This window comes from Misgurnus anguillicaudatus, chromosome 1, assembly GCF_027580225.2.
Source record: "Misgurnus anguillicaudatus chromosome 1, ASM2758022v2, whole genome shotgun sequence".
NCBI classification, from domain to species: Eukaryota; Metazoa; Chordata; class Actinopteri; order Cypriniformes; family Cobitidae; genus Misgurnus; species Misgurnus anguillicaudatus.
The window spans coordinates 19531329-19554427 of record NC_073337.2 but is presented as its reverse complement, the minus strand read 5'-3'; the positions used below and the strand labels follow the sequence as shown (position 1 = coordinate 19554427).

The 23099-nt window shown below is 38.8% G+C and overlaps 1 protein-coding gene across 2 annotated transcripts; it reads left to right on the top strand.

Annotated features, from left to right (window-relative positions):
• The first annotated feature begins 748 nt into the window (after positions 1-748).
• Positions 749-21308, top strand: ppp6r2a (protein phosphatase 6, regulatory subunit 2a). 2 transcript variants are annotated; one of them, XM_073867714.1, is made up of 24 exons: positions 749-1095; positions 2778-2937; positions 5254-5513; positions 6606-6790; positions 7463-7600; positions 7830-7895; positions 7985-8097; positions 8680-8793; positions 8883-9009; positions 9351-9503; positions 9542-9760; positions 11441-11505; positions 12083-12198; positions 12282-12367; positions 12480-12560; positions 12665-12762; positions 12909-12966; positions 13060-13187; positions 13296-13459; positions 13549-13684; positions 13809-13861; positions 19027-19208; positions 19462-19568; positions 19650-21308. In XM_073867714.1, exons 3-24 carry the CDS (start codon positions 5285-5287, stop codon positions 19696-19698), a joined length of 2667 nt encoding a protein of 888 aa, XP_073723815.1. In that variant the 5' UTR covers positions 749-1095; positions 2778-2937; positions 5254-5284; the 3' UTR covers positions 19699-21308. The 2 variants fall into 2 exon arrangements, with proteins under 2 accessions (XP_073723815.1, XP_073723819.1); XM_073867718.1 differs by having other exon boundaries at positions 750-1095; positions 19030-19208.
• The last annotated feature ends 1791 nt before the right edge of the window (positions 21309-23099 follow it).

Sequence of the window (23099 nt, the reverse complement as noted above, 5' to 3'; positions counted from 1 at the left end):
CCAAAGCATATAATAGTAAACACATTGTTTTTAACATCACAGCTTTCTCTAATACGATAATTAATTGACATGTTTCTTAAATTAGAATACACTGCAATACATTAAAATACCTGTAAATGAATTTTTTTTTAATATAGCCGGAAGCATCAATCAGGGTCCAGGTTCAGACAAACAGGGAAAAGTTCCTAAATTAGAAAATTTGAAAGAACAGATTCTGTAAATAATTTGCACAGTTCAGGATTTTCTTTAGACATAGACCCCTTATAATAAAAATGAATGAAAATTAGCTTTGTGTTTGTATGCCTAATAAAAGCTGTCCATAGAATAAGATCTAAACGTGCCTAATTGTGCCTAATGATTTTCCTACATTTCAAGGAAATAAAACAGTAATATGTGTAAAGTGTGCAATTTTTTAGAATTATAGAATTATAATTATAAATAAATGCAGTATATTGAATTAAAGTTAAAGCATAGTCTGATAAAATGTAAAATGTGTATAAAATGTATTTTTTATAGATAAACCAATTTAGTTGCTGAGCCATTCACCCCATTTCCCCATTCACAAATTCCAATTGCATTTTACCTCGCTTTCTTACTGTAATTGTTCTTATTTTGTACCTTTTTGGCATTTTTCTATAGTAAATATTTATGTACTTTACGTAAGCTACTTTATATGAAATATTGTAAATGTTAAGACGTTACTAGTTAAGCGGAAAGCACGCGATCTGACAGCACGCGCACGCGCGCTTCTATACAGTCAGTTTCGCCATTTTGAATAGAAAAATATCAACGGTTTTATTTTCCGCTTCCCACTTCCCTCACCGTGCACGGGAGCGTCAGAGATAGCTCTGCGTGGTGACTTCCAGCAGAATTTTGTTTCCCCGACTCATTCAATTAATAAAACAGGAAAATCAGCAACAACTTTGGTGAGCACGATGGCTCGCGCATTGGCCAGATAGTTGAGAGGAAAACGATCTCGTGGCAGCTGCGGGGTTTCACAGAGCGCGCGCGGGGCAGCAGCAGCGCCACCGCTGCACGAGCCTGACCAGCACTAACCTACAACCAGCAGTCAGTGTAAAGACACTCACAGCGGGGGTAAGTTGAAGTGAAAACACTCTGTTTACATGCACATATAACGCTGTCTGCGCGAACTCTTAAAGCTTTAGACCGAACCTTGTATTTTTTTGGTCGTTTTGCGTCCGTTAAATTCCCTTTCGCGTGAGTAGAAACTTCTGTAAAGAGAGATTCGGCAGAAGTTAGCCAGGCGAGCTAGCAAACAAACCAAAACAGCTTGTTGTTTAAAACAAAATAAAACCGTGTGCGTTTTGTACGTTCATTACCCCGTCTGTAGTTGTACACGAACGAGTGTTTGATTTGTTTCGTTCGAGTTTGTGGCTTTTATAACACGGAAACCAGTTTTGTCGCTCAGGTTAGCCACCGATGCTAACGGCTGCTAGCTGGGCCCAGCTGTAAACATGCAACCTCAATTTTTTTGGACTTCTGTGCACTTTTAAATGTGTCTTTTGGCATGGCTTTATGCAAATAAATATTTGTCCGCCTCTGCTTTAAATCACCACCATTTAAAGTGTAAAAATGCGTTGACATGTTATTGACTTTGTAAACATATGATTCAAATTATGTTGTCATTGGCAGCCCGTGTAAGTTCATCCTTTCAGCTATTGAACTCTTGACAACAGAACTATCAGTTTGATGAATGCAATTTCGTATATAGTTTTGTAATGGATCAACACCCCCGGGTCCACGGTTCAGCACAATCTGCAGGATCAATTTCCTAAGCAGGCAGCTTCTGGACAGTTGTGCAATCATAATAACCAACATGTATGACTTTAGCTGCTGTCAGAGATTCCCTTTAACATCCCTTATCACTTCTGCTGTGTGTGTCAGCTTGTTTAGTTTGTAAATGGTGCGGCATTGTTCTATTTTTGATTGATTGTAGAACAGAGACTTGTGCTTTCCTGTTTAGAGTTAATTGTGGGTTGCATTTGGGTGTTATTGTTGCACTGTGCTGCACGTTTTGTTGTAATGCACTACATGAATGTCTCTGCACCTGGATGATGTCCACATAAAAGGAAACAGACCCCTTGTCTTTTTTTGGGACCTTTTCCCAATTTTAAAAGTGCTTTAGTGTGCACAGCTGCAGATCAGTGACATTACTTCTTTCCGGTATAGTGCTCACTGTGCGTTTGTCATCAGATTAGTATGTAGTGTTTAAGGAAGCTGTTACCAGCTGCTGTCTTGAGCATGCCATATGTACTCAAGTTATGGCGTAGGTAGACTGTTATTAAAAAAGAAAATGTAATGTGACATCTGCAAATTACTTAGATATCTATTTAACGTTCGCTTCTGCTGTTCTGCGTTGGTTTTACCACAGATTAGATAATACGATAGCAAGATTTTTCTTTGGTGCACGAACCTTGAGCGTGCCATTCAAGCAAATGCTTAAAATAACTGTTAACATGTCTGCTAGAGAGTCAGCAAGGGGGTAAATTTGATGAAGTGAGCGTGTATGTGGAAATGAAATCACACTTGTGCATATAAACTTCAATACTTTTTTAGTGAATGTTATATTTCAGGTAATGATTTTAGGCTTATATTTTGTGCACAGTGTATTGTGCATTTCAAGATGCCTAAAGTGTGTGATGCATTGCATCACATTTATCACGTCGGGCCAATGTGTTTCTCACCCTGCCTTGCATTGATTTATGACAGCACAACTTGCGTTTGCACTTTCTCATACTTGTTTTTTTTTCCGACAGTGTCATTTCATCTGAGGCGTGTATTTGAGGACGGCCTGGTGGGAAGTGGACCTCATGCAGATTAATGCTAGGTCATTCTGTGCTGTTTGCATTCTGCCACTCAAATGCCTGTCTGCCTGTGGAGGAGGTGTAACTAAGGATTCACACGTTTCATCAGCTGGTAAATATATATATACATATTTAACTAATGCTATAAACTTTTAAGTTTCCGAGCAGTCTTTCACACAGGTTCCCGATCCCTCACAGTTCTTGGAGCAAGCATGTTGCTCATCCCGGCTGTGTGAAATGTATCTCGCATAGTGTGATGCGTGGGAACAGGTTATCCTGTGGAAAAGGACTAATTTACTCGTTTTGTTCATGACCAGAGTTGTTAGATAATCTTCACGGCCCAGGTGATTTCAATCAGTGATGAAAGAAAGAATTGTTGCACTTCATTTTCCAGTTGCGTCATGTTTTGTTTTGTGTGGGATTTGTAAGATGCTTTAAAAGTCCTGCAATTATTTTTGTTCTCTCTTTCTTGTTCTTCTGTTCCCCAGATTTGCTTTAATGTGTTGGTTCTGCTTTCTGTCTCATTTCTTTTTCCTTCCCATTAAAGAGAGAGTTCGGTCAAAAATGAAAATATTTTGCTAAACACAATAGGATATTTTGTAACCAAACATTTTTGAAGCATCATTGACTTCCATAGTATTTTTTCCTACTACAGAAGTCAGTGTTGCTTCTACTTCCTGCTTGATTACACATATCTTCCTTTGTGTTAGGCAGAACAAAGAAATGTGTATATGTTTGGAACTTGATGGTGAAAAAAACACTTATTTTTGGGTGAACTTTCCCTTTTAAAGGGGACATTTCACAAGACTTTTTTAGATGTCAAATAAATTTTTGGTGTCCCCAGAGTGTCTACGTGAAGTACTAGCTCAAAATACTGCATAGATATTTTATTATAGCATGTAAAATATTGCTACTTTGCAGGTTTGAGCAAAAATTTGCTTTTTTCCGATGAGGATTTTTCCAGTCGATACTAAGTACCGTTGTTGTCTTCATGATCGGACGATATCATTGCCCAATACTGATTATTCAAGCTGATATGGAAGTTCTTTAATGACTGTAACTGTTAACCTCATACTGCGTAAAAATGGTCTCCAATTGCGGATGCATTCAGGAGCTCTTTGATGATCAAAGTAAACAGACTGATCGGTTCATGAGATTGGCAATTTTAGCGAGTACCAATCGAGTCATGCCATTATCGACCGATACCGATCTGCCTCTGATCGATCGGAGCATCCCTAGAGTTGATCTCTGCACTAAATGGCAGTGCCGTGGTTGGATAGTGCAGATTAAGGGGCGGCATTTACCCCTTCCGACTTCACAAGGGAGCCAAATTTCAATGACCAATTTTTTTCACATGAATACAGCTTCAGAGTACCGAATACTGCTTTCGACCGATGCAGGTAATTGGCAAAATGCTTAATATTGATAATCGATCGATTGATCTAGTTGATACAAGCAGTGGAGACCCAATTATAGCACTTGGAAAATGGAAATATGGAAAATGTCAGATTTTCATGATATGTCCCCTTTAACTCCATTGCTGTTTCAAAACTAAGCGAGCTGCCTTCTGCCTATATACCGTATTTTCTGAAATATAAGTCACTCTGGAGTATAAGTCACATCAGTCAAAAAATGTGCTTTGAAGACGAAAATACATATATAAGTCTCACTGGACTATACGTTATACTTTTATTTAGAAAATGATTTCATAACATCCAAGCCAAAGAACAGACATTTAATCTGGAAAGGCAAGTTATTCAACAAAACAATAGCACAGAACAGCAGGATGAAACGGTGTCCGTACATGTAAAAGTAACATAAACAGTTACTTACACGATACACAATAGCATACAGAACATACCTGGGAGGCTGAATAAACACAACAAGCCAAATCAAGTTCAAAAAGGTCTTGAAGTTATTCCACATCACTGAATCCATTGAATTACAATAATACAGGAGCAGCATAGAGCGGACTCTCATGGCTGTAGACGGTAATGGCTTTTTCTTGGTTCATATTAACTAATTTGGACGTATAAGTTGCACCTGACTATAAGATCCAGGACCCACCAAACTATGAAAAAGTGTGACTTATAGTCCGGAAAATACAGTAGCTGCTTTCTAACTGTCACTAAATCTTATAAGTGGCTCATTGAAATGCACTACAAAGGGTGCAACTCTAAACACCACAGAAATAGCACTGGAGGCAAGAGCTTTGACTGTTGTAAAAAACATTGGGTAAAATTATAGATTATTGTTACTGAGGGTTATATTTTGATAGTTTTTGTATTTTATTACAACATATTTTGCCGTTCACATTGCAGTTGTCTTTTCCTTCAGTCTTCACACTGGGAACTCTATTTTAGTTTCTTCTATATCCCCCTTCTTAATGCGTTTACCCATCATTTTTTGTCACATCTCCCATCTTCAGGTCTGTGCTTCCTGCTACAGCCGCCACCATCATGTTCTGGAAGTTTGACCTGAACAACACCTCCCATATCGACCAGCTGCTGGATCGAGAGGATGTGACTCTGAGAGAGTTGATGGAAGAGGAGGATGTTCTGCAGGAGTGCAAAGCACAGAACCGCAAGCTCCTGCTCTTCCTATCCAAGGATAACTGTATGCAGGAGCTGGTCACCCTCATCACTGAGGAGCCCTCTGCTGATCTGGAGGAGAAAACACGCTTCAAGTAAGAAATAAATGCCACATAGCTGTGTGCATCACACATTCTAGTTTTAATCGGTTTAATTGGTAGTTGGTTTGAGCATCCCAACCAGCCTAACAAATTAGGGAAATTAGATCAACTAAAAGGATGTGAGTATCTGTTTGGTTGCCCAATGGCAGATGGAAAGAGTGTTCTGGGGTCCTGTTGAACATCATTTCCCAAATTCTGTGGTGAAAATAGTGGTTTAGAAATTACACACTTCACCATAATGTATCTCTTTAGCCAATGTATACATATGCCTGGCAGTAAAGCGTATTCAATTGTGGGGCATATGTGCTGTATGGAAGCTGACCTGCATACTTGCAGCTCCTAGATACACGAGTGCTATAAAAAATGCAGGTAAAGACTTAAAGTAAAGTGCAGATGGGTTAGGGCGCAAGGGATGATCCTTAAAAGGTATATTTTAAAATGACAGATGGAGGAAGAGTAATGAAAAAGCTTTTGAAACGGGGAACACCTGCATAATATTAATAGACTCTTGCAATATAATCTGAATAACTGCTGTGTTTGTGAGGGCAATGCTTTGTTATATGAAATGTGTGCATGCAATGCACTCGTGATTCAAAAGGGTTTAGTGTTTCCATCAGTTTTAGCACTCTGTTTGACCATATGGTGGGACCATGAGGGACATGGTGATTTATTTGAAAACAAAAATCATTAGGTTCTCAGTGTGTAGGAGCCAGAATCGTTTTATCTTGAAATAAGCAAGCAGATGTGCTAAACTGCCCCTCCAAGTGTTGGGAAATATTATATTGAGTGGAACGTGTTCAACAACAGAACTGCCTAATCCATATTTTTGCATAATATATTTATCAAGCCTTTAATGCAAAGTTTATTATGTGCATCATGCTTATTAAGGGGATTTTCCCTGTACCGCCATTGCCCTTACCAGTATTTACTTTGATGTATTGATCTTTGAGTCCAATAGCACTACATTGCAACTTTCTGTTGCGACCTTCTGAAATGTTAGCCTTGTCTGTGAGACCAGGCCTTGTATGTAGCTTTTAAATGTTGCAATGCAAACTGTATGTATTATACACGCTTCTGTTCATTCAAGTTTCCAAATATTGCCTGTGAGCTTTTGACCTCAGATGTGGCTCTTATCAATGATAAGCTGGGTGGAGATGAATCCCTTTTGGAGAAGCTGTACCACTTTCTGGAGCAGGAGCCGCCCCTTAATCCCCTGCTGGCCTCATTCTTCAGCAAGACCATCGGCAACCTGATTGCACGCAAAACAGACCAGGTATACACACCTGCTCTTACACAGCACAGTGAACTTTATCTTATAACAACTACAGCATTGTAAAATTACCAATAATTTACTGGTACAATGCTATGTGTGAACAGGAAATAGGGTATATGCACGGACGAAATCAGAACGCGCTGCCAGCTTCGGGCCAATCATAACATTCTGACACACATGACGTGTTTACCTCCTATGCTGTTTATGGAAGTTTCTCTTTACACGCTGCTTGAAGTCGAACACGCATTAAGTGCTAAATTGTCTAAATCTTTTCACCATCCATTGCACACTCTCTGTGAAACTTTCTGTTAATACATTACTGTCTAATGTTTTAGATGCAGGTTGCGACTCTTTATGCTACAGTTCAATTTGAGCAAATGTACACGACGTCTCCAGAAGTAGAAACGACAAAACTTTGGACTGTGTGGATATGAAGTCATAACCCAGCATTGTTTACGGCACAACACCGACCTTGCCGTGCGGCGATTTAGTGGAAACTTCTGCTCTCAGAAAGAGTTTACTTGTATTTTGTCACTATTGTGTAAATGATGATGTTGTGTGTGTAAATGGCACATTTTTGTATTTACTGGTAAAGTCATTCTGGTAAATGTATGCTAATTTACCAAAATTACTGCTTGAAGGAGGCTAGTAACTGTATGTTTGTTCTTGAAGGTGATCTCTTTCCTAAGGAAAAAACACAACTTTATCAGTCTGGTGCTGAATCACATTGATGCCTCGGCCATGATGGACCTTCTGCTGCGTCTCATCAGCTGTGTAGAGCCTGCCCCCTTAAGGATGGAGGTCCTTAATGTAAGCATACTTTCAATTAAATTTGCAATCATGTGATCAGTAGTTTCGTGAAAATCTGAGCAAAACTGTGGAGACACCAAATAAATTAGTGCTCAAATTTGTGCTAGGCGACGTGTAACAGGAACAACGTGATTTCATTGTTTAATTCAGACACTGGGCCAGGTTTGCCCTGAGTGTTTTCCCACAAGGCATGGCTAAATATAGTTTAATTTTGTATGTGTGTTTGCAGTGGCTGAATGAGGAAAGGCTCATTCAGAGACTCACAGAGCTAATGCACACAGGGAGAGATGAAGAGGTAAAAAAGTCACAAACTTTTCAGTTCTGTGTTGCCTGATTGTAGTTGTCTAACTTAGTCTCATTAACTCTTAACCTCCTTTTCTGCAGAGACAATCTAACGCATCCCAGACTCTTTGTGACATCATCCGTCTCAGTCGAGACCAGGCCAATCAGATGTCAGAGGTCACAGAACCAGACCCCTTACTTGCTGTCCTGGAGTCGTAAGTGTCAAGTCCCCTTTAGGAATCTCGTGCCACTAGGCGGCCATGTTTGCAAAGCTTTTGGGCAGTTATTTCAATCAGGCAAGACTAAACTCCTGTGTACTTAAATGGGGAAAGACACATATCTAAAAAAAATCGTGTTTACCCTTTCGGGTTGTATAAGTAGCGGAAGATGGTGGATAATAGCGGTATTGTGGAAAGCCGGAAATACTTGTCATTGGCAGGGAATCGTTTTCTCTTAATTGACGAGTTAACTTGTCAATGCGGGGAAAGAGTTAAGATCAGATTGTACTATAAAAACACCTGTTTAAGGTCGCTTCAGCTACTGCACATGTACACAGGTTATTAAGTGCCTCACAAGCCTTTTTACATAGCCCCTCCCACAGAGAGTTGTCAGTCTTTATTGATTGATGATTGGTTCTTTTAACTGACTTTCTTTGCCAGTGCGGCTTTATTGAGCGTTGCATTTCCCCCATTTATAGTAATATTTTGGTTATATCTATGTTCTTGGTTAACACTTAGTGTTTTTATATAAATAAGTCATGTGACTTGATGGTGTAAAAATCTGTGTGTCTGTAACAGACAAGAAAATGTGTCCGAGCTTTTGAAGAACATGTTTGAAGGCGAGAGGACCGAAGTGTCCATCGTCAATGGAACGCAAGTGCTTCTTACGTTACTGGAGTCACGGAGGTCAGGGTAAGTTCATGACTGAGCTTTATTGTCAATAAATTAGAGCTTTATTTAGACACTCATTAGTTCTGTCATCTTGTGTCTGATTTTGTTAGGCTGGAGGGTCTGATGGACCTGTATTCTCAGGGATGTGAAAGGTCTTACACTGTCAACAGCAGTATTTTACGTGCTATTGAGCCTCATCTAAAGGACTTCCAACAGCTCCTACTGAACCCTCCTAAGGTACCAGCAAACACATGTCTACACTCTATTAGGGCATAAATGTCTTCACATGGTTTTGAACAGTTTGTTTAGTTCCACTGATCTGATTCTGTTCATGTATTAAACAAGTCTGCCTCTATCTAACACTCACATTTCAGTTTTCAAAAAACTCTACTAATAAGATAATGATTTAAATCAGATCTTTAGACGTGTCCTGTTGGGATAAAGTAAACTTTGCTAACTTGCAGTATTTCAATATAGCATAAAGATCTACTTTCCCAACAATTACAGACTGTGTCTATGTGTGCTCTGCTGTGTGTAACCACCCTTAAAAAATATTTCTTCCGCATGCTGTGGTCTAGAGAAGTGCAATACTCACTACGGTGGGCGTTCTGGAGCAGCCCCTGGGGAGCGCCCGCCTACATGTGGCCAGACTAGTGGCATCTCTGCTGCAGACAAGCGACCTCAGCATCTGCCAGGAGATCTGCAGACTCAACATCATGGACCTGCTGTTGGCTCTTGTTTTCCATCATCTTTTCATTCTCCATTGCAGGATTTGTTCTTTAAATACACCTGGAATAATTTCTTGCACTTGCAAGTGGAGTTGTGTGTGGCGTCCATTTTGAACCAGTCTGCTGGTCACTCAGACCTCCAGAACCACGACGAGAGGCCACATGCAGGTGCAGGCAGCCCGGTGAAGGAGGAAACACCCGACCAGAACAGCAGCTTAGACACAGCAACTACACCTATTCAAGATGCTCTTGTTGCCAATGTAGGTCCTGCCTTCATCTACTGTAATAGATGTCTATTTTTGATCATGACATCACAACACTTTTGTCAGAAAAGCTTGGAGGGAGATTTTGGGTCTTATTGGTAGCACATCATTTAGAATACTTACCTATTGCTTACCTACTTATCCCATACAGTTTAATTCATATTAATAAATTGTGTACTAATTCCTTTCTAAACAATTAGTAGCTTTTGAAAGGAAAACATTTATATTTCAAACAATATTTCATTGCAAAAACCCTTTTCAGTAAAAATATCAAACATTTTTAAATTAAGATTCTTTTTCTTGATGAGCAAACAAAAATATCAACTTTAAGTGATTTTGTGCATAAAACAGGCAAAAAAATCTGCTAATGGGGTAAGCAAATTTTTCTTGAATATTTCTTGAATTTAGTGTTTAAAATGTTGAACATGTTTAAGATTTTTTGCTTACCCCATTGGCAGATTATTTAGCTTGTTTTATGCACAAAATCACTTAAATTTTATATTTTTGGTTTAAAAACTAGACTTATTTTCTTAGGTCATTTTGCTTATCAAGAAAATACATCTTAATTTAAGAATTTTTTGATATTTTTACTGAAAACAAGACAAAAACACTAATATTTTTTTTTCTTGAAAATCTTTTTTTGCAGTGTAAGGGAAAATTGCACTGCAAAAAATGACTTTCTTACTTAGTATTTTTGTGTTGTTTTCAGTAAAAATATCTACAAATTCTTAAATTAAGATGTGTTTTCTTGAAGAGCAAAATGACCTAGAAAAAGAAGTCTAGTTTTTAGACAAAAAGTATTAACTTTAAGTAAATTAGTACGGAGCCCCTAAGGGGACAAAAATGCTTGGATGGATGCACTTTTAAAGGGGTCATAGCGTGAAAATCTGAGTTTTTCCATGTTAAAGTGTTATAATTGGGTCCCCAGTGCTTCATATCAACCTAGAAAACATGAAAAAGATCAACCCAGTAATTTTGTTTTGGTAAACCATTCTCTGCAAGCATGTGAAAAATGAGGTTGTCCAAATTTCGCCTGTTTTGTGACGTAGGTAGCAAGTCCAATTACAATAATACCGCTTCTTAATCTGCACTATCCAACCAAGGCACTGCCATTTAGTACAGAGAGAGAGAGAGAGAAAAAAAAGTTTCAATTTTAAGAAGCCACCATCATTGCGATCAATGTTTGCATTTCATCGGCAAATTTGCAAATTTTTGCTCAAACCTACAAACATTTTAACATGTTATAATAAATTATCTGTGAGGTATTTTGAGCAAAAACTTCACATATGCATTCTGGGGACACCAAAGACTTTTTTACATCCTAAAAAAAATCATAATATGACCCCTTTAAGAGCTTTAAAAATGGGGCACTATCCAGTGCCATTATCGAGCTGGAAACAGGCAGAATGTTATATTTAATATGTCACTTTGGTTGTGTTCCCCTTAAAGAAGAAAGTCATGTATACCTAGGATGGCTGGAGAATGTGTAAATTATTAATTTTCATTTCCGGGTGAATCACCTAGGGCATCTTAGCAAAAAAAGTTCAAACAATGGCAAGCTATTAGGTGTGAAGTACTTGTTTCCATCTTTCTCTTTTTTTTCTCTCTCTCTATCCTGTTATATGATCTTTTGTATTTCTTGTTGTTAATTGTTTTCTTATCGTCTGCTTTCTTCAGCTCTTCCAGCATTGCCAGCTGGTGCAAAGGATTCTGGATGCCTGGGAGGAAAATGACAAAACCCAGTAAGTTTCTCTCATCCGTTTCCTGTCTTACCCTACAGTCACATTAGCTACAAAAGTGAGCGACAACGAGCGACACGCACTCGCTTGATGGGCGTTTCTTGGCTAGTATCTAAAAGCGGTATCAAAAGTCACTTTAGAGGTATTGTTAAGTTACAAGAACTGTGTTTTTGGATTTTAAAGTATTTATTTCTCGATAAAAGTAACAAAATATATGAGATAAAATGCCAAACTTATCAGATATATACAGAAATACGCATTTTCCGCCATCTTGAATTATTTTCTCCTACTCGGCCACAGACCTACGTCACGCTGCCCCTACACTCCGATTGGCAGTCGCTATGTCGCATCGTTCAACATTTGAATAAAATAGCCTGCTTGTCTATTTTGACCCCACCTTTGTCGCTGGCAAACGGCCACTCCCATTGAAAATGAATGGTAGCCTGTCGCTCTGTCTCTTGTAGCTAATGTGACTGGGGGGTTAGATTTCTATACATGAACTCTTTACATGTGTGACCACCCCTTTAAGCTCATCTCCAGAAAGTTTACAGTTGATGTTTGTTTTTGACGTTGTCTTCAGGGCTGAAGGTGGCAGACGAAGGGGAAACATGGGTCACCTGACGAGAATTGCTAACACTGTGGTTCAGAACCTGGATAAAGGGCTGGCTCACTCTCAGATTAATGGGTTAATTAAAGGTTTGTAGTTCAGGAATATGTCAAAACAGACTCAAAATTTACTGAGAGATAACTTGGGAATGATAGAAGTTGTACATCCACAGACCTTCCAGAGGACTGCAGAGGTCGCTGGGAGAGTTTCGTGGGTGAGACTTTGAGGGAAACCAATAGGAGAAACACAGTGGACTTGGTGAGGATTAAATATAATTTTAGTCAATGTACACACGTATTTACTACTAGAAGTTCTCTCAAAACTTATGGCTTGATTTTGCTTTCTGCTTGGCTGTTATTTTGTTTGCCAGGTGAGCACTCATAACATCCACTCATCTAGTGAAGATGATGATATGGAAAACCCTTTCCCCAATGATCTGTCCATCCAACAGGTGGGAAACAGCAAAGCATGAGTGCACCTTATATACAGTCAGCATGTCGGGTGATTGGCTGAATTACTTTACATGCCTAAACATTATTTTTGTTTGTCTTTCAGGCATTCTCAGATTACCAGATTCAACAGATGACTGCCAACTTTGTGGATCAATTTGGTTTCAACGATGAGGAGTTTAGTGAACATGATGAAAACATTAAGTAAGTCTTAAATACACAATGCATTTAAAGTATGAATCCTAAATCTTTAAACACTTTATTTAATGTAAAGAAGATTGGGTGTGATCTGTGCAAAGATTAAGAATTCTTTAAACTGTGTGTTAAACTTTTTTTTTTCAATCTTTTAGTGCTGCGTTCGATCGGATTGCTGAAATAAACTTCAATATAGATGCAGATGATCATAGTGTAAGTGTCTACCCATGAAAAAGTTGTTGTAAATGACACTTAACTCTTAATTGTTTGTTCTGACTATTTTATATGGTTATTGTGTGGTTGTAGGCCAATGCTGCAGCTTTTGAGGCATGTTGTAAGGAGCGAATCCAGCAGTTTGACGACCTCGAAGAAGAGGAAGACATTTGGGACGAAAAAGAAATCAACTATGCAACACAAATCAAATCCAGATCGAGGTACACAACAAGGCGGATATGGATGATCTGTTTTGTTTAATAGATCGTTGTTTGGAATTTTTAAACAAAGTGCTAAGAAATCACGCTCAAGTTTTCCTTTTTTTTCAGGTTTGGAGCGTCTCCTCCTTCAGAGAGCTCACCCAAGAGTGCCGTAAGAAATGGAGGTGGAGGCCGCGGGTCGGCCTCTGAGGAAGAGGATGTTGAAGAAGAGGCCAGTCCTCCCTCGGTGCGCACAGAAGCCAAAAGTGAAGCAGACTTACAACAGGCTCAGAGTACGTGCGTCTACTATTTACACGTGTAGTCATTTAACCTAATCCAAATCTTTTTATTTCATTTGTTGCTTTAATTGAATTTATTCAGAACCCAGGCTGGACGGCAAGTTTTGGTGAAAGTGAAGCGAGCTCAACCAGTTCCTGGGGTGAGTCACCTCAAAAGGGTGGTGAGGGTCAACAGGACACAGGTTGGGCCACCTTTACAGAGTTCCAGCCATTTAGCAGGTAGGTGAATAAACACTGGCTCATTCAAAATTACCAGCGATTTAATAGTTTACATTCACACCTAGAGGATTACGGTAATATTTGCTTTAACTGTAGCTTTAATATACCAATTTCTCAACAACAGTACAGATTCCAGGCAGACGGAGGGACCGCCTCAAAAAGACCAAGAGAAGAAATGTAAGTTTCTTGCTTGCATGTATCTGAAGAATAACTGTGAAAAAATCTGAATTTACTAATATCCAAACTTTTGTCCACATGTACACTACTTTTAAAAGTTTTGTAACACTCACTCACTCGTTCTTTATTTATATAGTTTTTCCATATTGCAGAATAAACCCCTTCACGGTTCACGTCACAGGCGGTTCCCACTGCGCATGTCGGGGTCAGAAAAGTCATTACAGCAGATTGAGTTGCGTATTATTCGGTATCGTCAAAAATGCCTACTTGCGTCGTGGGCTGTGAAAATCGCACCAGGTCTTCCGTTAAGTTTTCGCAATTCATGCAGAATCTTAAAAACAAAAAAATACAACATCTGCGGCTGCAAGCAATTAACGTGCAGACTGGAGCAATGCAAAGATCAAAGAGGCTTGTGTTTGTAGTGCTCACTTCATTTGAGGTAAGTCATCATTTTTCACCCCTGTTAGATTAAATTATAAAGCCTAAATGGTATGAACAATTTGACCCCATGCTGCGCACGCACCCGATAGTCATTCAATGTTTACAAACCTTGAAGGGGTCTATAATATTAAAGAGCACAAATGGTCCGATTCACGATTTTACATTTCCTTTGGTGTGTAATAGGGGTGGCACGGTTCATGAAAAAAATCCGAACCGTTCGGTTCGCTTGTCTCGGTTCGGAGCGCGTGTGTGCCGTACGGTTCAACGGTTCATGGCATGCGCAATGTATGTAGCCTCGTGCCCTGTATGTGACCTCAGATAGCGTGTTCCCCTTTCGCGAATAGCGCGAAAGAAGAGGTGACTGCTGTGGAGAGTGAGTGCTGCCGGTCATGTTACGTGTAGAAATGGCAAGAGGGAGAGAAATGGAAGTCTGCCCGCAGTTGGAGGATGCCCCAGCGTCGTATAAGTTTGGTGTGTGGAAACATTTTTTATTTCATGTTACCTATGATGCGGGCGGAAATAAAACAATAGATACAGCCACACGCGACAGCCTTCTCTCCGACCATTTATCTAATCTGAGGTAATGAACACTGTTTTACGTCTTTTCGTATCAGCGCTATTTTTAGCCTTTCATTGATAAAACGAAAGCGGCTGCTTTCCGCATAGTTTCATTTTGCTAGCGTGTGAAAGTTGCGCGATCTTATTTCATAAACTGCCCCTTAAAGTAATCAGGACAGAAGTAGTCAAAAGTGGACAAAAGAGACCTATTTAAATATAACAGGTATAAACGTTATGTTTCTCTCTCATCCACAAATACTCTCTGCAGTATTTAAGCAGCCTCTCATTAATAAATCTTAAAGCTACACTGAATTTGGCATTTTGATAAATGCAAGTTATCTTTGTGTGCTAAAAAGGCACATAAGTTCATGTAGATGGCAATACACATTCTCTTTTTTGCCAAATAAATGAAAAGCATGTTGAAATCATTAATGTCTTCCCTCTTGCTGTATCAAAATCTCACCTGGCTTTTCTCAGAGATGGTCCCAATAATGTGCTTAAAGTCAAATTCAGTTTGTGCATGATTACATGATATAACTTTTTTAATACTGTATCCTTAATTATGGATAATTAATACATTAATAAGATAATACATTTCTGGAGTGTTAAAAATTAAAAGAAAAAATAACAACAAGAACCGTACTGAACCGAGAACCGTGACCATAGAACCGTGATACGAACCGAACCGAGGGTTTGGTGAACCGTGCCACCCCTAGTGTGTAAGTGTGTACATGTTAATGAAATGCAAAAGGTACAAACCCCAAAGTAAACGATGATGCGAGTTTTTGTCTCCCACTTAAATCTCTTTTCTTGGAATACAACAAACAAGTGGAATGTAGGCAACAATTTACTTCCTGGGATTGGTGATGTAGACAAGACCAACATTATCATAATTCCTCCCCATTCGGACTCACAACCTGTATTCATGCCAGTCACAACGTACAGATTAACTGGCCAATCTGAATATAGCCTTTGAAGCTGGTATGGCGTTAAAAACAGGGTTCCCGCGGGGTCTTAAAAAGTCTTAAAAAGTCTAAAATTCAGAATGTTCAATTTAAGGCCTTAAAAAGTCTTAAAAACACCCAGATTTTTATCCCAGGTCTTAAATTTAATTTACCCAAGTCTTAAATTTCTTACCTCTTTTCATTCCCAAAAAGTGTTGTCTGCAGAAAATAAAATAGTAATTTAAAACGCTGAAGAACTAACTTAATCAGTGGCGGGGGCAGAAAGTGTATGATGGTGGGTCTCTAAAAAGAAACGTTCCGCCCTTTGTCATAATCCACGCAAATCGTGCCATAAGCTATATTTCAGGTGTTGTGATCTGACTGTTTACTGTGGGTTTGGCGAGAAACAATCCTTAAACTTAGTTCTGTATAGGCAAAAATCTTTTTCGGGGTAATTTATAAGCCCGTGGCTTACCTGAGCATTTGCCCGGTTCTGAAACATAGAGGACACAGAAGCGAACAAAAATCAATGCTGCTTTATTGAAAATCAACTTAAACAGTCGGGCCGTCGAGTCACGAGCCACCAACAGCGTGTCAACTTTAGTGTTACACAGTTTTATATTTTAGACCTTAATATTGCTCTTTGCTGCGATGCACTTGAACCTAACGCGCTTTCCCTTCAGCTCTCCACAAACAGCAGCGATTGGCAGACGGAAAGCAAGAAAGTACCGTAATTAGCCATATATTTCAAAAAAGTGCAATTGTCTTTTAGGAACAATTCAAACGTTTTGATTGCGCAAATGCTTCAGGAGTTACGGTTAAATGAACAGCGGTAGATCAGAGCCCTTTCGCATAGGCAGGCTGCTGCATACGGCATCGCCTGGTTTATTTAAGTTAACTGAGCATTACATTCGCAAGTCATAAGCATATTACAACAATTAACGATTAACTAAGAATAATAATCAATATTTTAAAGTTAATTTAAAAGTTAATATTCTGAAATAAGACCATTTCTGAAATAAGAAATGCGACCCTTCGGAGGCTACAGCCTTCGGATTGAGAAACGTTCTTAGTGGATAACGTTAGCAACACATATCAAACAGCCTTTTAATGGTAAATTTCATTTTCTTAATGCAGATTCATCCGTTATTGTGTAATTAGAGAGGCTATTAAACCTGATGGCAGTATATATTGCATATTTATGCATAAAACGTATGGGTGGAGTGTTTTTTTGGCTCTGTGATTCTGTATTCAATTAAATGCAATACATTAATTTATTAATAACTTGTATTAATAAAATGCATATATTAATGCTTTTAGGGATTAATAATAATTGAAAGTGATCTTTTGTTCTTTGTATATTTATAAACAGGCACAAGATATATACACAGCACACAGCCAGTTGTACATTAAACATTATGGGGTGGTTTCCCGGGCAGGGATTAGTTTAAACCAGGACTAGGCCTTAGTTTAATTATGACATATAACTAGTTTTAATAAACATGCCTTACTAAAACCATTACTTGTGTGCATTTTGATGTATTTTAAGATAATGCAAATTGTTTTCAAGTTTGGAAAGCTCTTATCCATGTCTGGGAAACCTCCCCTATAAGCTTACGTACTACATAGTGATGCATTTTAAAGCTTAGTTGTATGAGGCAGTGTAAAACTAGGCACAAACCAGCAGCTGACCATCCTAACTGATCTAATATTAGTGAATTTTATTTGTCAAAAAACATTGTTGATAGAATTTTATAAAAATACTACTTACACATATTAGTGTGATGTATAAATATTGTAAATCACTGCATTTCTTGACTATTAATTAAGAAAAAGCACAGCTCTTTGCCTCTAACTCACTGTATATCAATGGCTCACTAGCCATTTTTGGGCTTCCAGTGTCAGAAGTCTCTTCCTAAAGGGCTATGGGTAAAATTTGTCGGCGCCAACAATCGTGGTCTAATAGAGTTAAGCATAATGTATTTCCATGTATTTTGATTATCTGTTTTAAAACTGCGTTCATTTTATCTTTTTCTATAACTGAATAAATAAAAATAGAACGTTTTAAGAATTTCTGAGATAATTTGAATGCTTCTAGTAATGTGTCGTGTTGGTCTTAAATTTTACTCATAATGGTCTTAAAAGGTCTTAAAAAGGTCTTAAATTTAACTTGCTGAAACCTGCAAGAACCCTGTAAAAAAAGAAAGAACGAACTGGCCAATCGGGGACATCTAGCTTTTCAAATCCGTGCATTTCAAGAAGAAAGTGAAATCTGGAGCTCCAAAAATTTACGGTATGTGAAAAATAATTTGTTTTTTTTAAACCATAAACCACGGGAATACATCGTATTATACCAAATACACAAGTAATGTTTTTTAGCAATAAAATAAGTGCACTTTAACCTCGACCAAACTATGGCATATCACAAAGGTAACTGTGGGAATTATGTTATGATTAAAAGCATCCAAAATAAATCAAAACTGTTATATTTTATCATCTGAAGTGCAGTCACTCTTTGCCTAGAAATGGCAAAATCGTACTCATGTCATTTTATCTTGAAATTTTATCATAGGATTAATTTTTCTTAAGTATTGAGCCTAATCCTGCGTTCACACCAGCCGCGGTAGAGGCGTTTAGCGCTGCGTTGTAGCAGCAATTCCGCCTCATTCGCGCAAATGGTGCAAATTGAGGCGCAGGAAACGCACAAGTTAAAAAATGTTAACTTTGGTGGAAAAACGTGCCGCCTTAACCAATCAGGAGCTTGCTCTAGTAGTGATGTGATTACAGGAAGCGAGCAGAGCCCTCCCATGAAGCAAATTTCCGCGTGAATGTCTCGATGACTAGAATTTCGTGCGCGAATGACACTGAAAAGGTTCAAGCGTCCAACTACGCGCGGTACACGCAAATTTGACGCCTCAAACGCATCTGTTGTGAACCCAGCATAATTCATGTATTTCAAATAATAATATTTTAAAGTAAAACTTTAGTTTTCTAATAACAGGATTTAATCTGTTTGGCACACGTATATTTTTGTCTACAACGTATTTTCAAGCATTTAATTGTACACCTTTCAATTTTTAAGATTATAATTAACATTTCGGGTCAAGTGTTTCAAAACTTTTGACCGGTTGTGTATATGCCTGATAAAATAATTGTCGTAAATGAAGTTGTGAGCCATGTGGATATCTTTCTGTAGCTTTAAGAGTGTCTTTATTTGTTTAGCAGCAGACGTCAGCGGTTCGGCTACAGGATCGTGGGAGGAAAGTCCCGGGCAGAAAGCCCCTCTGGTGGCCTCGGATAGCAGCTCGTCTGGAGGCTCAGACAGCGAAGAGGACCCTGGGGAAAATAAAAGCGGCGGCTCTCCTAAAACACCTGCCAGCCAGACAAAAGCAGCCACGAGTGAGGTGTCCAGACAGCTAAAAACTAGAGCAGACCAGACTGACAAGTGAATCTCATTAAGACACTTTACATTTTACTTAGTGGCTCCCTTTATGTGAAACACATTATAGGCAAAATATGATTGAGCTTGATGAATGCGGTCTAGAATACAGAAACATTCAGTTAGTAGCCACTGATATAGATTTTTGTATTTTGCTATATTATTAAGTTTTTTTATGTACTGGAAATGTACTGAATCTCTCTGTCCTGTGCAGTGAGGTGTCTGTAGCTCTGGAGAAGCTTAGCATCACAGACAAAGCTGAACACAGCAATGAGCCTTCAGCACCTACAGAAGACTCGGACGCCACCACTGTGATGGAGACAAGGTAACACAACGGTGCATACTGTGATGATTGTGACTTTTAATTGATCAAAGTATTTAACTACTCTCTCTCTGTCTCTTTCAGAGATAAAGCGGCATCTTCAGCTGAGATCACACCCAACGGACCCGTCTGAAAGTTCGGGATAAGAGTCCGACAGAGACCCGGCCCACTCTCCACCTCTTCCATTCTGAACCCCCAAACCTCAATACCACTATTGGTGTTTAAATTAAGAATGCTGCCATGTTATTGGTCCTGGATACTGCCAATTTAGCCTATCATTGGAGGAAGAAGCCACGGCATGATGTAACACAAACCAGTAACCAGTACAGTACTCAGAGGCGTTAGTCTATTAAACCTTTCAACTTTGTATGAGATATGCACAGTTTTAAATGTAGCAGTGACCGTGTGATTACAGGATCTGTCAGGACGTTTTTCGAGGGGGGGTGTTGTCTCTCTCTATACTATAATTTTTCTGGATTATTTTTTTGCTCGCAGCTTTGGATCGGAAAGCACAGGCTCATCCTTCACAAGTCATCACACAAAATCACTTGCTGCGTGACAGCCTCACCAACAATTCACTGTATGTTGAAGCACAATGAAACGTTCTGTAATGCTATTCACCGCCCCCCTGCCAAATTCAGATACTGTCAAATCATGTATTTGAATGTTCGAGAGTGTTTATATGAATATTTCTGATCGGAGATGGTGCCAATGGCGGCACTTGTGCAATAACGTTTAGGCATTTAATTTAAATCATTCAGAAAATGTACACGGTGGGGGTGTGCCCATTTGATTTCCGGGCTCTTTTTCATTGCATGCAATGCGTTATTTATCAAGCATATATGTTTTTCTGGCGACATTCGGGTTGGATGGTCGAGACCTTTAGATTGTATTATTTGTCTATTTTCTCCCCTCAGATCAACCAAACAGTATCTACCTAATTTCTAGGATGTTAAGCTTTCTAAAATGGAATTATGGGTAAACGCAAAAATCTTAATCATAGTAGCCATTGCCTTAAGTTGCAAATCCCTATAACAGGATAAAAGGGTTTGCTTTAGAAAAAGCAAACAGACTTTAAATTCGTCTGTTTTTTAATGTTGTCAGCAGGACAGGTTATGAAATAATAATTTACCTGCATCCCCATCTGATGTTTTTATGATAAAAAAAAGTTATCTTGTCCTAAATCCCTTATACACTATACCCTATAAACTTCTCTACGGGACAGTGTTACGCACCATCACTTTTTTTTAAATGAGAAGTGTCATAGAAAGACGATGAACTTGTCTCCGAAGCTTCCGGTAGCTCTTGTGGAAATGCCAGGTTCCACCTCTTGTATTATGTCATACTGAATATCATGTAATTATTTTTCTTACAGGAATTTTTCTCATATCTCCGCAAGCTTACGATGGTACCAAAACTGTTGGATTACAGGATTGGGATATTGCATTATTTATTTTGCACTTATTGAGGTGTTGGTGCAGAGACCTGGTCTCCCATCATGCGTTGGAACACCCTGATTTTTTCGCAAAGGAGTGTACATCCTCCATTGACTCTGCTTCTTATAGCCTATCTATGACATGTTCAAGGGTTTGTTTCCAAAGCCAAAAGTATGTATTTGCCTTTTTTTCTTTAACTGTTTAAAAAAAATCTTATTTTTAACTTTAACCAATATTATTTTACATATTGTAGAGATTCTAATTTATGTGATCTTCAGCAACCAAAATATTGCTCTGTTCAATTCTGTTCCTGTGTCTGGGCTGTTTCTGCATGTTTCATAGCTATATGTTGAGTTTGAGGATCCCGTATTCATGTGTCTCAGTTTACCAGATGCAAATTATCACCTGGTTTTAATATATGATGGTTGAATCGTTTTCTAAAGTGGCCAAAAATGTTTTGCTCCTCCATTAAAGCAACACTATGTAGTTTGGTGTAAAAATGACTTACAGCTCCCCCATGTGGTTGAAAAGCGCAACAGTGCCTGGTATCAGACACTCTTCTGCAGGCAGGGGGAGGGGCGGGGCTGTGTGGTCTACCCTCCACCGCCACTTTCAGAGTGTGCTTGTAGCAGCTAGGAGGCTGCTCAGGTTGCAGCAACAGTACAATTTGTCCAGTTAAAAGTTGTTCTTTCACTGTAATAATTTTAGAGTCATTATTTAAAGGTAAAAAACTACATAGTGTTGCTTTAATGGGTTAAGGGCCATCTATCCGTCCAATTACTACAGAGAATAAACAGGGTTCCCACAGGTCCTTGAAAGTTTGTGAATCTGGGAAAAATAATTAAAGGCCCTGAGAAGTTTTTGAAAATATACATACATAGATACAGGTCATTGAAAGTGCTTGAATCTATTTTATGATTTAAAAAATCTATATTATTCCCTGTGTAGTGTAGGATAATATCATAAAAATTCTAGACTTTTTAAGCACACATGTTAAACTGTTCACTTTAAATGCTTATATCTTTTGTATGCAAATGTTGATTTATACAAAAATGCTGTTTTGCATAGTTGTGTTTGACACATGCAAACGCCTCGGGTTATGTAACTGTTGTTTCCTGAGAAAGGAATGAGACACTGCTTCTCCCTTGCCATACTTCCTGCGTCCCTGTAATGCCATCTTTGGCAATATTTCAGATAGCGGTATACTTCCTGACTCCCGCGTCACCCTGTCTTTGTCATTAAGTCTCACCATTGGTTGAATTTGATATACACATTCAGACGCATTAACCACTGGAGGCATCCCAAAGTGTCACCGCAGTGATGCAGCGCGAGTTCCCTCGAAAGGGAACTGTAACAATCTATCTTAAAAGGTAACACGATGTAACTTACTTGAAATGTGTCCCCACATTTAGTCCTTGAATTTGAGGGTTTTGGACCTGGAAAGTCTTTGTAAGGTCCTTGAATTTGAAGTTAACTAAGGTTTGGGAACCCTGAATAAAGGAAACATCACATTTATTGTAATGCACATACATTGGAAGTCTTTGGGGAAAGGCACTAAACCAGAATGGTAATGAATGAACATTTAAATAATCAAATTAGTCAATACTTAAATTTGATGAGGCAGTTGTAACCTAGTGGTTAGAGAGTCAGGCTTGTATCCCGAGAGTTGCCAGTTCAAGTCTCAAGGCCGACAGGTTGCGACTGGTGCCTTCGAGCAAATACTTTAACCCGAATTGCTCCCCAGGTGCTGGGATAGCTGCCCTCTGCTTCATATGTGTTCACCACTTGCAGTGCGTGTGTTTACTACTCACTGCGATGGGTTAAATATAGAGGTCATATGCGTTGCATACTTGACAAACGTCACTTTCATAATGATACCAGAAATTCAGGAGTTAAATCTAATGCGGAAGCTTGGTTGCCTAGAACAGTGTTTCCCAACCCTGGTCCTCGGGCACCCCCTCCCAGAAAGTTTTAGATGTCTCCTTATTTAAAACACCTGATTCGACTCATCAGCCTCCTTCCAGAATGGTAAACATGTCTCCCTAACAAGCTGATGAGTTAAATCAGGTGTGTTAAATAAGGAGACATCTAAAACTTT

Bases quoted from the DNA above. Each gene is read 5' to 3' on its own strand.
- ppp6r2a (XM_073867714.1), top strand. From the start codon at position 5,285: ATGTTCTGGAAGTTTGACCTGAACAACACCTCCCATATCGACCAGCTG. The intron at 12,199-12,281 runs GTTTGTAGTTCA...GTACATCCACAG, and splicing joins GATTAATGGGTTAATTAAAG to ACCTTCCAGAGGACTGCAGA. The intron at 13,188-13,295 runs GTACACAACAAG...CTTTTTTTTCAG, and splicing joins CAAATCAAATCCAGATCGAG to GTTTGGAGCGTCTCCTCCTT.